Genomic DNA, 17010 nt, shown 5'->3' on the forward strand with positions numbered 1-17010 from the left:
GAATGAAATATAATAAATCGTAGTGAAAACTGACCACACGAAATGAAAAATGATGGCGTAATCATTGAGTCTTAGGAATCTTGAGACTATTATTGGGCACTTGAAGCCTCTACAGGTACACCAAATTTCGAATTTGAAAATACCAAAAAAATTGACGATAAAATTGAAAACTTACCTCGACTCACCCCTATTTTCACCTTCACGGGGTCGCAAGTTCAAATAATAAGTTCTGAATTGAAATCCGGTACCCAAAATAACCCCGGGTATCAATTTTGGTGTAATTTGGTCGGTTGTATGTGGCTACCAGTTTTGGGACGAAATCTACAAAAACTCGTACCAGTTAACCGGTTCAACCGGTAAACCTATTAATAATGTAACGTCAATTATCTAAAATGTATAAATTCAAATGCCCGCAAGTCAAATTCAAATCTCTAACTGATTACTCGGACGATGGTCTCTTAATATAATTAAAAAATTATACAACCGAGTGATTTTTCGTAAATGCAGAGACTTCGTCGATAGAACGGAGCTTCGACCGAAAACACGTAGAACTGATTGTGGTGCAGTTTGCTCGTGGTCCTGGTTAAGGTCACGTGGTACTCCTACCCTTACCAACCGAGTAAACTCACCTTTTTTCTTTCTATATTAAATAAACAAACAAACGGAAGGGGTTCAAATTTAGACTGTGCATCGGTTTCTTGAAAAAGGGTGAGTTTGCTCGGTCGATAAAGGTAGGAGTACCGCATGACCTTAAACACGCAATCTTCCTTTTCACTTTCCTGATTGTCCGTGCCGCCAAGAAGTGAAAAAATATGTTCTTTACAAACATATTCAACAATTGCATATGCAATTACTTGTTCCGATTGATTATAAAATTTGACGTCTGTTTGATGGATTTTTAAAACATAACCAAATTGCGTGATGATAACAAAACATTTATTGTCCATCAAATATTGGAAAGAGTAACAATAATTTTTTTAGAACGAAAATATCGAATTCTAATAGTCGTATGGAATCCTGGGACGACTATGGACACAAAGAAGCATCGATGCTTCTCTCGAATAAAAGTGAATGGATTGAAACACGGTTGTTTATTTGGAGCCAGGAAAATAAGATGGTAATACTTGACGACTTTAACGTCACAAGGACAAGAAACGAAAATCAGGAGCTTGGAGGATTGCTTTCTTTTTTTGATCCACTGCAAATATGATCCAACCAATCCAATACTACGTGATATTGTTTGATCGCTGACCGTTTGATATCATCTTTCCACAGGAAAATATAGAATACCAGAAAACTCTGCAGAACTTCTTGCAAGAAGTAGACGTGTGTCATCCAAATTGTCGGCCAGGTGTACCACGTGATCCATATTATCGAATGGATACCGGTCAGTAAAAGGAGTTTCGTGTGTAGCTTAACCCTGGAAGAAAGCAATCGATACTATCAGTGATTAAAACGCAGTAAAAATTTGAAGTGAATCTATGAATATCGACGACTCAGAAGAGTTTTATTTCAATCCATAGCCAACCATTTTCTTCCAACGTCTCTGTTCGAGGAGTTGGTCAAACGCTCCGTGTCCGTTTTGAATTTCTTGAGTATCCGGGCCGTCGCTAAGTACAGAAGGATATTGCAGGCAAAACTAACAGAAACTACCCCCGAAGTTATCCAGTGTTTGAAAGCAACCACTGCAAATAAGTACAGATAATGATTCTTTAAAATTACTTTCATAAATTATCGTTAGGGAGTACTTATGACAGAGTGACGACGATTCGAACTTACCTCCTGGATCGTCGTAGGTGAATGGTATCAACGTTGCAGCCTGATCGACAACCAAAACCATCAAGATCGGTAAGAGCCAAGCGTAGATCGCGTATCGGATGAACTTTTTTCTCGTTCTGTCCCTGATTCCTTGCGCATCTATATTTCTGTAACGGAAAAACACTAGTACGGAATCTTGGAAGTACTTTCATGCCTTAAGATCTACGAATACTGGTCTGATGTTTTAAACAGATTTCGTACGTATCGATATCTGAGAGCTGACGTTTCGAAAATAGTTTTTCAACTTACTGAAACGATCTCCACATGTCAAAGTTCATCACGTTAAGCCAGAAGACAACGGAAAACGAACAGAAGCGTATAAGTTCAACTGAAAAAAAAATTATTAGTTAAAAAATATTATGTTTTTGTGGGTAAGACTACTAAATCGCTCCGCGAAATTCCTTTCTTCGGAGGGTAGTTTCACCCCCTTAAAGTGTTTAATGGCAGATAAATAAAAATACGTTACGCTTAGTTTTTAGTCTACTATGACACATTACAAAAGTAATAAAATCAGAGCGTTCGACCTGGGATACCTTCGTTGTAAGTTCTGGGTTTTTTTCAACGTTACCTGAAATAGTGAAGTAAACAGGGTGATCTGACAATTCAATCGTAGAAATAGCCCCCCACAATCCCACGAACCCGAACGTGTAAGTCGCCACGAAGCATCGGAAAATTAATCCATGGGAAGTCTTCAGTTCCGGAATCACGGAGTAAGCTATGAAAATAACGAGCATAGTAGCAGCAGAAACGAATGCGCAAAATATTTCCCAGTTTCCTACTGTCACCCACGTGCGGCACACCTTGGCAATAAACTTTGTACTTTTCGGATCCCAGAGCAGACAATACTGGTCATGACTCGATTTTGTGTCGAATTTCGGCGCGTAGATCGATCCGTTTGAAAACACTGCTGCAATATCTACAATGGATGGTCTCGTCCAGTCAGCGATGCAAGGATCATCGACGAACAGGTGATAATCCTGTTCCAGGGCTTTCTCCTCATCTCTGACAACGTTGATAAATTCTTTAATTTTCGACAGAGATGCAGGACTGCTGTCATCCGGCTCGCATCGACCAGGCAACCGGACCATTCCTGGAGGACAGCAAAGCGGTATGCACGTTTTAAGTTGACACGCACATCCGAAAGTCTCATTAACCACGGTCCACGTTACGTTGGGTACCAAAGTTCCACCGTATTTCTTCGCCAATCCCGAACCGTCGAGTTTCACTCCGGTCAAATTGACTGTGGCGTCTTCTGAACATGACACTCTGGATCCGTCAACGTTAACGATCATCGACAGTACCATTGGTACCAGAACTACCGAGAGAAGGTACAACGACGTCCGCACAACCATTATTTACTATAGATCACCGAGAGTTCTCAGAGCAAACTGACTTGGAAGAATATTGATCCGTACGACTATATCAAGCTCGGAATAACAATCATGGGAAACAGAAGCTTGTGGTCAGCGCTATAAACCTGATAAAACAGATACAGCTGAATCCTGTTAGTTCATGGAAAATTCCGCTTGTAATTGCACGAATGTGACTCAGGTGAAGAATCGAGACTTGCTATGAATACGAGATTGAAAACATGGTATTTCCGCCTCAGAACTAGGCCGTATTCCGATTTCCGATAGCAGCTAAAAATTGATTAATTTGTAAAAAATCGCAACTGATGTTGACCAACAGGGAAACCTTTTGATAAAAAATCTATACTTCACTTTCACGGTACAAGTAATATCCCAACGTTGACCAATGATTAATATTAATATCCACCAATGGCAGTTTCATGGTAACACTTTGCGGGAGATCTTCGGAGGTCAATTTTGTGGAATTTTGAACGGTATTTCCTGAGCCGTGCTATTTTTAAAGTAAAACATAATCCTGATAAGAGGCACTTACGTGTAAAGCCGCCACGTGATTTGCGGACGATATCCCAACCACCGATAAAAGTAATCGGCTGCAAACGCTAATTATAATCAGGACGAATTTTCATTCGTTAATTCAACACAATTTTTGGTGCTGAATTCGAGACTGCCTACCGAAGCCGATGGGTCAGTACGCGGTGAAAAATTGGATTGTGCTTCGGAAGTCTGTCGGAACGTGCCACTTTTTTGGATTTGAAAAGTTACAGGTGTATATCGGGAATTGACATTGTCTGAGTTTGCGATTGCGGAGCGCGTTGACACTCAATTAAAATGGAAATATATTTGTCTTTAGAGGAATTCATAATGCTGATCTTATACATTGTTAGAATAATCGTCATGATCATTAACTTCATTGGTTACACGGTGGTTCCACAGCTAAAAAACAATCACGGATTAGCAATTCGCTGCTACATTTTCACCTACATCATTCTTGCCATTGTGTACGGTTGTATTTACGAAGCAGTGATACTGGATTCTGATGATTTCTCAACACTATATGTGATAGGTAACACAAGCACAGATAATAATCATCGCAGTTCTTTGTTTCCTATTTAAAGCGTTGGCGGAGAAAAATCATTAAACTAGTTGGAAATACGTTGTATAACACGTATCGAATATTTTTTTGTAACCAACAGGTGCGATTATCGTCCACTATTGTAACATATCCAGCGCTCTCTGGCTGCAAGTCATAAGCTTTGATATTTGGCGGACGTTTCGGTAAGTCGCAAAACTTGATTTTCCAAGATACGACTCTCTCTAATTATTTATTAACTCGTATTCAATTGAGTAGGATTGTCAATTGATGTAATGTGAAATACGACATGTCAGTGCAAAATTTGGTGAGTATAAAAATCAGAAAGGACGACAATGCAGAAAATATCATTCGTCTGTTTCAGAACTTTACGATCCGTTGATCGCCGAGTCAGGGAACGTAAAAATGGGAAGTTTATTTGTTACGCCCTATATGCTGGGGTTTCACCCATCGCCTTAGGAATACCTGGGTTCATCTGTTACGTATGGGTTTTCATGCACTGGGATGACAACTCAGGCTTTGAGTTTTTCCGTAAGTTCCATCATCAACATTTTTCAGTCAATAAAAATTCCCAACGAACCCGACATAGTTTTGTCGATAAACTCAATATGCTGTATCTGATTTTTCACATTCGTTTCTACAATTGTCTGGCCTTTTGCGAAAGTTTGTCAGCAATAAAATCTCTTCAACATTCCTTTGTTTTAATTGTACAATCTATTGGTACCCTCGAAGACCACCCTAGTTGTTCATACGAAGCTTCCGTTAAGGTTTAGTCAAATATTTGCCAACGTTCATCGAATCTGCGATATACGCTTCAGTTTGTCTTTGCAACATTTTCTTCTACGTTGGGATGTTCTGCACGATGAGGCGACAAAGAAAAGAGACGGCTGCTCTGACCGAAGGGTCGAATCAACGTCACGGTGCACAAAAACAGTGGTTCGTATGCAATCATCAAATACAAATGTACAATTATCGTTGCGTCTAAAGTCAATTCACTTCCTCGCTTTGAAATTAAGCAAAGATTGTTTCTTTCTTACAGGTTCAACTTGTACGTGAAATTATCCCTGATGATGGGCATTCACATGATCGCGTGGATATGTATCCCATTGACCAATTTGGAATCAACCTTCATCTGGATATATCAAGTTTCGGAACTGTTACACAGTATTCTAATCTTTCGATTTTTCATTTGGAAAGACGGCGTCAAGCAGATATTCCGGAAACGAATTTGCAGCGCGGTATCTATTTGTTCAAGAAAAATTAGTCCTGGTGAAGGTAATACGATCGGTTCACCTTCGCCGGATGCTAATCCGGAAGAAGCATTACCACGAGTTTAAACCGCGTTTTGATCGTCGCGTTGTAAGATTTGGTCAGTCACGTGTTGTTGAACTAATTCACATATTGAGCAATATGCCTCGATAGTCTCGAGTGTCCTGAGGTATCCAACCCGAATGAAATTACGTAATACATGAATACCGCTTATCGCTTTTGTACGATATTATATCAGAAATAAATTGCAATGCTTGAATTATTGTTGTCACTCTCCTCAGCTAGGATTCGATGCAGGATTTGTTCACCCAACGTTCATAACAACAACTGGTCCGCAAAAACTGTTTTAATCATCGTGAATAACAAACCTCTAATTATTCTTGGAAACTTGCCAAGTGCTTGTTGGACCCTGTAAGCCAGCATGAATTGCGATGAATCAGATCGTGCTTCAGGGAGTTGAGAAACCGCCACACCTTCTGGGTCTTCAAAAGAGTGAACACCGGGAACCAATTTCTAGGCCAGAACGTGTTTGTACAAGAACAGATGAAGATCGGCCGACAATAAAGGTAGTAATTCCCATAAATTCATAACATTAGATCCTTTAATAAAAGATGTCGATTAACATTGGCCACTACTCTGACGGATTCGGTCCCACCATGTTATTAGAGTATTTTTCAGTGGATCTTAAAATCAGTGATATTCACGTGATATTTCAGGTAATCTTTCAAATGCCAGTCAATTTTTCGGTGTAGTTGTGAAATTTTTTCACTGCGATTTTATCAAAATTACACTCGGAAAAGCCACTCTAGTATTAGAAAATATTACTAACAAGTGTTTTTGAATTAAATGTTTCCGCATTATTTTGTTCAGTAGATTTCAAGTGTAATTTCAGTTTATAAGTGTGAATTCAGAATTTAATTTATCATCAGTGATGTAAGAAATCTTCTCGATTTTAGTGTTATACCGACTGTTTAATGTTTTCATACTGGGCCTGAACGTGGGAACAAGTCATCGCGACGCCTGCACATGAGCAACCGGAGTTACAATTTGCAATCTCAGGAACGAAAATATAAAGCTCTGTTGCCTATCCGCAGGCGCTGAGGTAGATTTTTTTTGAACGCTTAGATCCGGTAGAGACGATCGTGCTGCCTGCACACTGCTCGATCACTGCTCGTATTCTAGTTCTATTATATTCGCGATCAGTAAGTAACGCGCAAGCTGTGTACAATGTCTATTTTAGGTCTCGATCAAGTTGTCTTCACATATGAATCATGAAAGCTGCAAGATTATTCGGAAACTAAAAACCGCTGGGTTTCCGTTACTGTGATTTTACGCGTGGAAGAAAACCGATCGCGAGCCTGTAAGCAGGCAACCTCATGTTGAAACGACATTTACTTAAGTTGCATATCCGCAGGCGCGTGTGGTCACTAATTTTAAATTACGCTGTTTTCAAATGGTTTCCTCGCTTAAACAGGTGTCACTGAGTAGTTAAAAATACGAAACAGACACTTTCATCATTTTCACAATGTGCCAACAGTATATTTTCCGTGTACGTGACGGATATTCGTCCCATACACAATCGTGTTTAACGCTCTTACAATCATGCGGTGCTATCTTACTCTCACGGGGCTTGAATTTCACTCGATAACCGCCATTTAGTAGAAAACTAACGTTCTGATATGAACAGCGGATGGCTAAGCATCCTTTAACAGCCTCTCAGAGCGGCAAGAAAATGTTTGCTAAACGAGAAATTCCTCAAATTAATTTTATCAAATAAAACTGATCAGAGATTCTAAGTCGATGCCTGTAAAATGTGAAATTTCACTCAATCCGAGGGAATGAAATTTTGAGTTTCGCTCGTTCTAGTTGAAGCGGGCGCCGCTAGATGGAGGGTCAGTCTATGTTATGCAAAGACTGAAACTCCCGAATGTTAATTCCAGCAAGGATTATTTGGTTAATTCATTCGTGCGGTATCCGTCCGTGATGGTTGTAACCGGGTCGTCAGCGCTGCTTTCGCGCTTAAGTTACACTCGAAATGTGTTAAAAACTGGAAACAAAGGGTTGGAAGTGTTGTCAGGGAGTTTCAGTCGTTTAGTAAGTGTCACATAATCGTTAATTCGATACGCGGATGCTGCTGTTGATCTCAACCTAACCTAACATAACCCTAAAATCTGACGGGATGGAAGTTAGTAACATTACAGTAACGAAATATTGGGATAAAAATCACCATTTTCTTATTTTTACAATGACTGAAGGAACGAAGATTTCAAAATATGAATACATTTTAATTTGTTACGGTTTACCGATTTTCAAACAATTCGAAAATCATAAAGTAACAGTTTTTCGTCAACATGAATCGTTACCATAACGTTACTAACTTCAACATGTTAAAATCTGCAACTATAATTTTTTACCTCGTATTTTCCTTCATCTAGGCTGTGACTCAACGCTTTTACACAACTAGCAATGCCACAGAGAACGAGAATAAGACAGGCGGAACTGTCGCGGAGCCTGAAAAAATCAGTAAAGCAATGAAGGCATACTTGGAACGCGCTAGGAAACACGGTACGCTCTTTGCTCGTTGTTTAAAAGTAATTTTCTACCGTCTCTACTTTGTTCACAAATGTAAACCATATATCGTGTATTGTTGCAGATGAATTCATTCAGAAAGAGACATTGGAGTTTAACGTTGGCAAACGTCATTTGGCGAACATGATGGGACTAAATCCTGAGACTATAACGCAAGAAGACATCGATGTAATTTCAAATCACCATTGAAACTGGGTCATTTTATAAAGAGTTTAATTTTGTCTCAACACTTTTTCTTATCTTTTCTCTGTAGGAATCCATAGAGTACTTGTTTCCATCGGGGCTATTCGACAAAAGAGCGAGACCCATAATGCGAACCCCGAGTGAAGTTTTTCCTAAGCACAAAGCTGCAGAGTTTGATGCTAGTGGTAGACCTCTTCACTCTATGTTTTACACCACCAAGCCAAACTTTTTTCAAGTGCTCTATGTAAGTTGATGACTTTTAAAAAAATTTTTTTGTCTATAAAGACTAGCATGAGACTTGCCTAAGGTTTTTGAAGTATTCGTCACTCATAGCATCAATTTGAACTGTTATTTCGCAGGATATCGTAGAGGCAACAAACCTTTTGAAGAAAAAAAAATTATCGTCAAGGAACGCGAGCATGGAACTGGGATCCCCTGATGAATTGTAAGTTTCTCAATCAATCGTTTTACTGCTTTTTATTATCCATCTATTTATGTTTGAGTTCTGCCGAATTTTCTCTCATATTCTGAATTATAATTATTTAAATATTAGTGTTGACGTAAACTCTAGATGCCTTAGTTAAACTATCTACTATGGTACACAGCTTATTGAATTTTTTTCCTCTTTGCCTTGTTCTAGTAATCTAACGTCATCGATGTGGATCTCGAAAGCTGAACTTGAACAAATGTTGATGGAACAACTGATTGACCGAGATGTGAGTGTCTCCAATGACCTTCGTCACAGTCATCACTACTCCACTAAAGTCCAGTCAAATAATTATTATTTTCCCTATTCAACAGTACAACGACTTTGTGGCAGCCTTGGAGAGATTAGTTCAATATCCCGGGTTGAACCAAGTGCAAGACTTGCTGACTAAGTACAGTAAGCGACGCATGAATCAGAAATTGAAACAAACGATTCCGCCGGTGAGTCTATAATATCCCATTCCAGATAATTATTTGGTACAATAAGAATGTAAAGACCAACTAATCTTTATGAATCATTCGTTTTTCAGCTCGAATACAATTCCGATGATAGGCCGTTTATCACAATACCCAGTACGTAAAAACTGCTGCAAAAGTACTTCCAATTATCATTGACACTAGAAGAGGTCCCGTGTTTTTTTTTTACTGACAGAAATTAAGTATTGATGAATATTTCTCCATTTATAGACTGCATGAGAAAGTCGGCCAGAGCAGAAGTTACGGTTCTGGGAAAAGGATCGGGAAAGATAACAATAAATGGTCAGAATATTCTCTACTTCAATGACGTTCAAGCGCGAGAACAGGTAATAAACTTAACGACATCGGTCAAATTTATTTTTACGTGTCATGGGGAATTGTCATTAGGACGATGATCGATAAGATAACGATTGATCGCTTATCCGAAACGTAATGTCAACATTTTGACTAGCGATATGTTATTTTCATCGAGATTAAAATCACTACGCTCGTTAAAAGACGGTATTCTTCACTGTCCGTTAAAAAATTGACGTCTGGTATTTGATGTATAGAATTCTGCAAATTTGTCGTTCAATCCTCTGCGTTTTTAATCCGGAAATCCATATAAGTCGTTTGATAAAAACTACGAGAATCTGTAACTCGTACGTGTTAAAACAGTGCTTCAAGAATCATCCGGAAGTAAAGAGTTCCAATGCACGTCTGCCGGAATCAGTTTTAACGTAAACACATTGAGACCTTATCATTTGAAATTCGTGGAAGTAGGGATTACAGATTAGGCTGGTTGAGTTTCTCCTAACGCAAGTCATCGTAATCGATCAAAACACACATTGCACGTCGCGTGGGTTCGGTGTGAAGAGTAAAAAAAGGGGGGAGAAAAAATGGGAATCGTAAAATCGTGTCGCCTGCAGTACCTCGCAAGGTGTCGTCAGACAGCAACGCAGCGAACGAAGGTCTGATCGCATGTCTCCGACCTTCGCCCATACGCGACGCGGTAAATAGTGAATGTCAATTGCTGTTTATTTTCGTAAGCGGCTCGAGAACCATCGCGGGTTTATTTCTCTCACGTATTTCACTGTCGTCGTTACACGTTCGCTTCCTGGTACGTAAGGAAGTATCGGCTAATCGCTGCCAGAAGTGCCGCTCCAAAACCGTCGAGACTCGACGATCAGTCTCGCGGTGACTTGGGTGCCGATCGGAATTCCGTCGATCAGGCATGCCGAAGAAGTGGATCCTGAAGAAGAAGAGGGGTTCCTGTAGGAACACGATAACCATATAAAATCGAAGAGAAAGAAGAAGAGAGAATCTTTTCCACGATGAGGGGTCCACGCGATGTCAGGCTTAGTCTGGAGGAGTTTATTCTGCCTACGGATAAGCGGCTGCACGGCACGCGGTGCCGGAGCTACTCCCTGGCCGATCCTTGCCAGAGCTGTCTGGGTCAACGAAACCTGAACGCGGCCCGATTCACCCCTGCGTACCACTCGACGAGTGGTTCTATCCTTCGGGAGCTGGGTCGGCGCGCCGTGGAGACGGTCCGGGAAGAGGAGGCGCAGATAGACGCGGGTGAATCGCCGCCGGCGGACCACTCCCTCTTCTTCGACAACCTCGAGCGTCTCAGGGACGTCGGTTATGACATCGAACGTCTGAAGATCGCGATGGAGGCGGCGGTGGAGGCGGGTGAAATGGACGCACTGATGGACCTCCAGAACGGCATCATCGTCGAGGGTCCGGACGGCACTCTCTTCCCCGACGCTGACGTCAAGTTTCGGAACATCGCGTACCTCTGGGCCTGTTTCGGGGGCCTCGTCGAGCTGCTTCCGCGGCTCGAGGCCTCGGGTGCGGACATGAATTTCACCGGCGATTTGACAGGTCTGAACGCGATGCTGATTAGCTGCATGTCGAACACCGTTGCCTGCGTCGAGTACCTGATAAACCGGGGAATGGACCTGAACGCCGTTGACGAAAGGACCGGGTACACGCCTTTGCACTTTGCAGCCTTCGGCAACGCTACTCAGGCCGCAACCCTCCTCCTCGACAAAGGCGCGAAGATCCGTTGCACCGACTCGACGGTCGAGTCCGTTCTCCACTGCGCGATCCGAGCTCGCTCTCTCGAGATCGTCGCCCTGCTCCTGGAACGCGGCGCCAGCGTCGGGGCGCGTAATCAAGCCGGTGAGACGCCCCTCCACGTCGCCTGCTTCGTCCAGTCGGTCCAGTGCGTCGACCTGATCCTCCGGAGACCCGGCGTCGAGGTCAACGCCACAGCCAACGACCTCCGAACTCCGCTGCACTTCGCGGTGATGAGCACAACTGCGGTGCCGGAGCTGATCGCGCTCCTACTGACGCGAGGTGCGCTGGTCAACGCCGTCGACGAGGATGGCTACACCCCGGTCCACATCGCTGCCCTGAACGAGCTCGCGGAACCCGTCAACGTCCTGCTAAAGGCCGGCGCGGACCTCAGTGCTAAGACCCGCTCCGGCATCACGGTCCTCGGCGTTATTCTCAGGAAGATACCCGACGCCCTCGAGACCTTTCGACAGATCCTCGACGCCTCCGTGGAGTTACGACGACCCGTCGCCTACCGCAGGGAGTTCGAACTCAGACTCGACTTCGAGCCGCTCTACCCGAGCCGGGATGACGACGAGATCGGGCTCGTCGACACCATCCTCGAGGAGCATCGGAAGGACCTGCTTCAACACCCGCTCGTCACCGCGTTCCTACATCTCAAATGGGAGAAGATGCGAAAATTTTATCTCCTCCGGATCATCCTGTATCTCATTACCGTCATATCCCTCACCGCGTACGTTTTGTCCACCGTTACCGGACTCCAGTGCTACCAACCAGAGGCCCTCGACGCTGATTACTGCTCGGGAAACACCGTCTGGATTATCATATGGCGCAACGTGTTAACCACCGAGTATTACCTCCTCACATTTCTAGCCTGCTCGACCGCCGCGAGAAAACTCTTCGAGTTCTTCGTATATCACTCGGTTAAGCAGTACTTTTCATACGCGGATAATATCCTTGATATTTTTGTTGTAATCGGACTTTTCGTTGCCACTACCACCTACGATCTCGCCGGCGCAGGCTCCTGGCAGAACTATGTCTGGGCTTTCGCCATCCTCTGCGCTTGGACCAACGTCATGCTCATGATAGGGCAACTTCCATCCTTCGGGACCTACGTCGGGATGTTTACCCAGGTACAGTGGGAGTTTGGTAAACTACTCATCGCTTACTCCGGTGTGCTCATCGGATTCACGGTCAGTTTCTGCGTGATATTCGTCGGTGATCCATCGTTCTCCAATCCCTTTACCGGGTTCATAAAGGTCATGGCGATGATGGCCGGCGAGGTCGATTTCCAGGGACTCATTCTGCCCAGTAACGCAACCAGTGGCGGCTACTCCTACGTGTCGATAGCTTCTCAGCTGCTATTTGCGCTATTTCTGTTCTTCGTTACGGTTGTAATGATGAACCTCCTCGTCGGTATCGCCGTTGACGATATAACTGGACTGAGGAAAAACGCGGGGATAACCAAGGTCATACGACAGACAAAGCTCATCGTCTTCGTAGAGACAGCGCTGCGGAAAAACGTCGTACCGCGGCGGTTCCGCGAGTGGATATTGAGCTCGGGATCACCGAGTGGCAAGGAGCGAAAACACGTCCTCATCGTCAATCCCTTCAATCCGCTCGAGAAGCGGTTACCAAAAGACATACTTTACGCAGTTTACGAACTAGCGCAGCGCAACGCCCCCCTTGAATCCGACGTCGCGCTCGAGGAAAGCGTAAAAAGAAACCGGAAGGAACCGACGAACGATATTTCCCGGCTTAATTCCGTCATCGCGAAGCTGTCGAATAGGCTCCAAACTCACGAGGAGAATATCAACGCTATAAAGGAACAGCTCGAACGAACCAACAAGGCTTTGGAGGAGATTTTATCGTTCGTCAAGCGCTCGGACGCCTGAGATTTTCCTTCGCACTTTGCGTCTTCTCCGTCGGCTACTTCACATTCCAGCCGAATATCCAACTACAGAGTTAGTCGCGTTGAATCGGGGGGGATTACAGCTGGGACGGTTTAAAATCATACTTACTTTTAGGATTTTTTTTTACAGAAAATGAAAACGCTTGGAGCAATTTTAGGTTGAGGGCTTTATTATTCATAGTTTCAAAAACGTTTCAGAATTTTTACATTGAAATTAATAACAAAATAGCAGCATGGCGCATATAACTAGCGAACGACCACGTTTTCAATCCGGTGGCGCAGATTCCTCCTTCAATTTTTATCCAATCGAATTGAAATTTTGACACAATCTTTTTAAAACTTGTTTGATTTTTAAATTTCAATCCCAACATTTTTTTTCAAAGATTTTGCTAGCGATTTTCTGGTCGAAAGGTGAAATTTTTTTTTTTAGCATTTGGGCTACGAGCTCAACTCGAAAAGATGTTTTTCACTAAAAATATTTTTCCAATCGTTACAAGTTGGACAGTTATGTCAAAAGATACGCGACCGCAAAAGCCCTCGAATTCCGAGTCGTTCGTTATTTACATGCGCTGTGCCTCTATTTTGTTATTAATTTCAATGAAAAAATTCTAATACGTTCTTGAAACTATAAACAATAAAGCCCTCAAGCTCAAATAGCTCTAAGTGTTTTCATTTTCTTTGAAAAAAAATAAACAACAAAACTAAAAATACGTATGATCCTAATCGCGGAATCCTAAATATACGAGTCTGTTTTTCTCCTCGTATTTCTGTTGTAAGTTGATTCTTTACTTCATTGCAGATCATTTTTCCCCTCATATTTACGGGACTCAGCGGCTCCGTTGACGTCGTTGCTAACGTTTCTGGTGGCGGACAATCCGGACAGGCGGGTGCAATACGGTGGGGAATATCCTGGGCTCTCAGAAGCTTCGTAGACCCGGAAACCGTCGAGAAAATGCGAATAGGTGAGAGCATTCTCGGCACCTTTTTCTCGATTCTTGTCACTCGCTGCGCCGCTGACGATTAGCGCTTAATTTTTATGGCCACTATGTTAAACATTCACGTCACGGAACAGAGCGATGGAAAATTACAGCTTCTGACGTACGAACTTTGAGACCTCGTCGAATCTCCGTTATGACGATTATATCCATGTGTTGAATTGTGATTTCAGCTGGACTGCTCAAGAGAGACCACAGAATACGTGAGCGAAAGAAGCCCGGTCAGGCTGGTGCAAGGAAGAAGTTTACTTGGAAGAAACGATGAGTTTTCGCCGAGGCGCTGTTCCGTAGATCTTAGTTCTAACTGTGTTTGTATAATAAAATTATTAACTGAAACAACACGCATCGGTAAAGGTAACTCAATACTCAGGCACTTGTTTTCAACTCATGAAAAATGCTGACCAATTTCCATTTGAAATTTGCCTGAAGCATCGGAGCAATTTGTCGGCAATTGAGTTGAATACAAGCGAGCAAGTTCTTGTAAACTTGTTTTACTCAATTATCTATAATCTACTTTGTACATTTGTCGAATTATCGTCATTATTCGTGTTACATTTTATTCAGAGGATGCAGTCCCAGCAGTTTCATGCCCTGAGCGAGAACCCTTTTGGCTGCGGAAAAGACCAGCAGTCTTTGAGAGGCAACGTCCTCCGGTTCTCCCTTGACCCTGAGCTCTTTGAGTCCCTTGTTTATGGCATGGCTGTGAAATGAGGAAGGTCAATTTAAATTTCGTTCTAGTTAAAATTTAACAAAAACGCGGAGGATCATTTATTTTACCACAGCTCTTACCTAAGTGCGAAAAGATAGTTGACCAGAACGCAAGGCTCCAGTTCTCGGTGGGACCTAACAACTGTTTGATCAAATCTGCCGATTTGAGCAATGAGCTCTTCAATAATCTGCTCCCGCAAAAGCGACGGATCGCATTCGGTCGGCAACTTTGCTCCGGAATTTTCTTCCAGGCTCGTCAGCCTGCAGTGAACGTACTGCAATTTTACCCCAGTATCGCCTTTAATCTGAATGAAACAGAAAAAAAAAAAATTATCAATTTCCATTCTACTAAAGTATCCTGCGGATATTATCCATGGAAAAACCTACGTCCAATGCTTTGTTCCAATCGAAATTATAATCCTTTGATCTTCTCTGTTTCAAATCGTTTATAATCACGGCAGATATACCCAAAATGTCTGTCGACTTGTCGGAAGTAGCGAGGGATACTCTCGTAGCTGTAAAAACAGAGATTCTTTTTTCAAATTATTTGTTGCATCGTTTTGTTAATTTAATTTTAGGAATAGTTAACGCGACGATCTTACTCGGCGACTGAATCTGATTTTCCCTCATCACTGCCAGCGTTTCATCTAAAATATCTTGTAAAAACACAGCTGAACCCTTTCTGGTGCTCATGCCTTTGATCCTACCAAATTTGACGTGCAGGAGTCTGTCTGCCCAGGAACATTTCATTTTTTCAAGTATTTTAATCAAGGTTACAAAGTGCTCGTTTTGGGCAGTGTCGACAACGTAATACATGGCGTCAAACTTGTATTTATCGAATCTGTCCATAGCTGCCGCTATGTCTCTTGTTATGTACAGCGTTGATCCATCACTTTTGATTATCGGTACATTGCGTTTCTCGTGAAAAGGAAACACCTTCCTGCCCTCATTGTCGGTGATAAGGAAACCTTGCGATTCCATAAATGATATGATCTGAGAGATTTTCTTAGCATTGTAAGTAGATTCCCAGTTGTACTCGTCGAATCTGACGCCGAGTCTTTCGTAGGTTGCCGATAGCTCGTCGACAGTGAACCGCCTAAACGTTTCCCACTTCTCGATATCCCTTGCATTCCCGGATTCTAAATCATTGAAGATTTGTCTTGCTCTCTCGGCTATCGACGGATCAGTTACGGCGAGCTTATTGGCGTGAACATAAGCGTCGTAAAGCAGCTTGATCGGTTCCCTTTTCATCCTCTCTTCGGTCACATTGAGCAAATCAATACCGAGCTGTACAAATCCGAACTGTGTCCCCCAATCACCTAGGTAATTAATCCTCCTGACGTCGTTGCATAGGAAGTCATTGACGTTTGCAATGTAGTTTCCAATGATAGTAGAGCGCAAATGACCGACGTGAAAGGGCTTTGCAATGTTAGGAGAACTGAACTCAACGATGATCTTTTTCCCTCCGCTGTTGACTCCGGGTATCGTAATTCTGCTGGAATCATTCTCCAAAATCTCTCTAATACAGCGATCCCTGTTCAAACGAAACGATACATTGTCTAATCTATCTCCGCTCAATCGAACCTCAGTAAACAAACCGTCAGGCTTTAACGAAGCGATATTATCCGCGGAACTCCTCGCATCATATTCTCCAGTTTTCAACGGCAATGAGACAACAAAGTCACCGCTCGAATTGTCCCGTCTCAATTCGAGGTAAGAAAGAGCAGAGTTTAAAGCCTCAGGTGGCTGAGTAGTTCCCAAAGATCCTCTGATCTGAAAAAAGTCCCAAATTTCAGGTTAGGTAAGGTTATATCAGGTTAGAAATTTTTGACCAGGACAATTTTCGGTCACCTTTTTGCACAGCTCAGTTCGTATTCTGACGCTCATCTTATTGTCAGCGTCGATCGACGTTACTCGGTCGAAACAATTCTAATCCTCGGCAAAAGAGGCATAATTTTAGGTTAGGATTGTCGGCCGGCTTTGACAGCTAAACAACCGATAAGTGGTGAAATTGTTTCAGCCGCTAGTGGCGCTGCAGTCAGTTGTTCGTTT

At 42.7% G+C, this 17010-nt stretch overlaps 4 protein-coding genes across 7 annotated transcripts; 3 read left to right on the forward strand and 1 right to left on the reverse strand.

Annotated features, from left to right (window-relative positions):
• Positions 1-969: 969 nt before the first annotated feature.
• Positions 970-1705, forward strand: LOC124187089. The gene is made up of 3 exons (XM_046579342.1): positions 970-1117; positions 1276-1387; positions 1524-1705. Exons 1-3 carry the CDS (start codon positions 1010-1012, stop codon positions 1703-1705), a joined length of 402 nt encoding a protein of 133 aa, XP_046435298.1. The 5' UTR covers positions 970-1009.
• A 2298-nt stretch (positions 1706-4003) lies between these two features.
• Positions 4004-5733, forward strand: LOC124186978 (G-protein coupled receptor Mth2-like). 2 transcript variants are annotated; one of them, XM_046579175.1, is made up of 4 exons: positions 4322-4463; positions 4643-4809; positions 5046-5214; positions 5318-5733. In XM_046579175.1, exons 2-4 carry the CDS (start codon positions 4773-4775, stop codon positions 5613-5615), a joined length of 504 nt encoding a protein of 167 aa, XP_046435131.1. In that variant the 5' UTR covers positions 4322-4463; positions 4643-4772; the 3' UTR covers positions 5616-5733. The 2 variants fall into 2 exon arrangements, with proteins under 2 accessions (XP_046435132.1, XP_046435131.1); XM_046579176.1 differs by lacking the exons at positions 4643-4809; positions 5046-5214; positions 5318-5733 and adding exons at positions 4004-4251; positions 4537-4622 and having other exon boundaries at positions 4382-4463.
• A 1733-nt stretch (positions 5734-7466) lies between these two features.
• On the forward strand, positions 7467-14586 carry LOC124187141 (28S ribosomal protein S9, mitochondrial). 3 transcript variants are annotated; one of them, XM_046579430.1, is made up of 11 exons: positions 7467-7641; positions 7983-8112; positions 8201-8304; positions 8390-8563; positions 8679-8764; positions 8960-9035; positions 9121-9246; positions 9336-9378; positions 9493-9608; positions 14055-14217; positions 14424-14586. In XM_046579430.1, the coding sequence occupies exons 1-11, from the start codon at positions 7531-7533 to the stop codon at positions 14513-14515; spliced, it is 1221 nt and encodes a 406-aa protein (XP_046435386.1). In that variant the 5' UTR covers positions 7467-7530; the 3' UTR covers positions 14516-14586. The 3 variants fall into 3 exon arrangements, 2 of the variants coding, with proteins under 2 accessions (XP_046435386.1, XP_046435388.1); XM_046579432.1 differs by lacking the exon at positions 7467-7641 and adding an exon at positions 7712-7732; XR_006871775.1 differs by lacking the exons at positions 7467-7641; positions 7983-8112; positions 8201-8304; ... (5 more) ...; positions 9493-9608; positions 14424-14586 and adding an exon at positions 9641-13307 and having other exon boundaries at positions 14055-14186.
• Positions 14587-14728: 142 nt separating this feature from the next.
• LOC124187142 (probable arginine--tRNA ligase, mitochondrial) lies at positions 14729-16963 on the reverse strand. Its single transcript, XM_046579433.1, has 5 exons — positions 16810-16963; positions 15561-16731; positions 15346-15473; positions 15040-15263; positions 14729-14950 (listed from the first exon to the last, which is right to left on the reverse strand). Exons 1-5 carry the CDS (start codon positions 16843-16845, stop codon positions 14800-14802), a joined length of 1710 nt encoding a protein of 569 aa, XP_046435389.1. The 5' UTR covers positions 16846-16963; the 3' UTR covers positions 14729-14799.
• Between the last annotated feature and the right edge of the window lie 47 nt (positions 16964-17010).

This window comes from Neodiprion fabricii, chromosome 7 (assembly GCF_021155785.1).
Source record: "Neodiprion fabricii isolate iyNeoFabr1 chromosome 7, iyNeoFabr1.1, whole genome shotgun sequence".
In the NCBI taxonomy this organism is placed as follows: Eukaryota; Metazoa; Arthropoda; class Insecta; order Hymenoptera; family Diprionidae; genus Neodiprion; species Neodiprion fabricii.

What these genes read in the sequence shown, in the direction of transcription:
- LOC124187141 (XM_046579430.1), top strand. Translation starts at nt 7,531, where the DNA reads ATGGTTGTAACCGGGTCGTCAGCGCTGCTTTCGCGCTTAAGTTACACT. An exon ending in TAACGCAAGAAGACATCGAT is followed by an intron (nt 8,305 to 8,389) that starts GTAATTTCAAAT and finishes TTTTCTCTGTAG; the next exon opens with GAATCCATAGAGTACTTGTT. An exon ending in CTGGGATCCCCTGATGAATT is followed by an intron (nt 8,765 to 8,959) that starts GTAAGTTTCTCA and finishes GCCTTGTTCTAG; the next exon opens with TAATCTAACGTCATCGATGT.
- LOC124187089 (XM_046579342.1), top strand. Translation starts at nt 1,010, where the DNA reads ATGGAATCCTGGGACGACTATGGACACAAAGAAGCATCGATGCTTCTC. An exon ending in GGAGCCAGGAAAATAAGATG is followed by an intron (nt 1,118 to 1,275) that starts GTAATACTTGAC and finishes ATCTTTCCACAG; the next exon opens with GAAAATATAGAATACCAGAA. An exon ending in ATATTATCGAATGGATACCG is followed by an intron (nt 1,388 to 1,523) that starts GTCAGTAAAAGG and finishes TTCAATCCATAG; the next exon opens with CCAACCATTTTCTTCCAACG.
- LOC124187142 (XM_046579433.1), bottom strand. Translation starts at nt 16,845, where the DNA reads ATGAGCGTCAGAATACGAACTGAGCTGTGCAAAAAG. An exon ending in GAACTGAGCTGTGCAAAAAG is followed by an intron (nt 16,732 to 16,809) that starts GTGACCGAAAAT and finishes GACTTTTTTCAG; the next exon opens with ATCAGAGGATCTTTGGGAAC. An exon ending in AACTATCTTTTCGCACTTAG is followed by an intron (nt 14,951 to 15,039) that starts GTAAGAGCTGTG and finishes CTCATTTCACAG; the next exon opens with CCATGCCATAAACAAGGGAC.
- LOC124186978 (XM_046579175.1), top strand. Translation starts at nt 4,773, where the DNA reads ATGCACTGGGATGACAACTCAGGCTTTGAGTTTTTCC. An exon ending in CTCAGGCTTTGAGTTTTTCC is followed by an intron (nt 4,810 to 5,045) that starts GTAAGTTCCATC and finishes GCTTCCGTTAAG; the next exon opens with GTTTAGTCAAATATTTGCCA. An exon ending in CACGGTGCACAAAAACAGTG is followed by an intron (nt 5,215 to 5,317) that starts GTTCGTATGCAA and finishes TCTTTCTTACAG; the next exon opens with GTTCAACTTGTACGTGAAAT.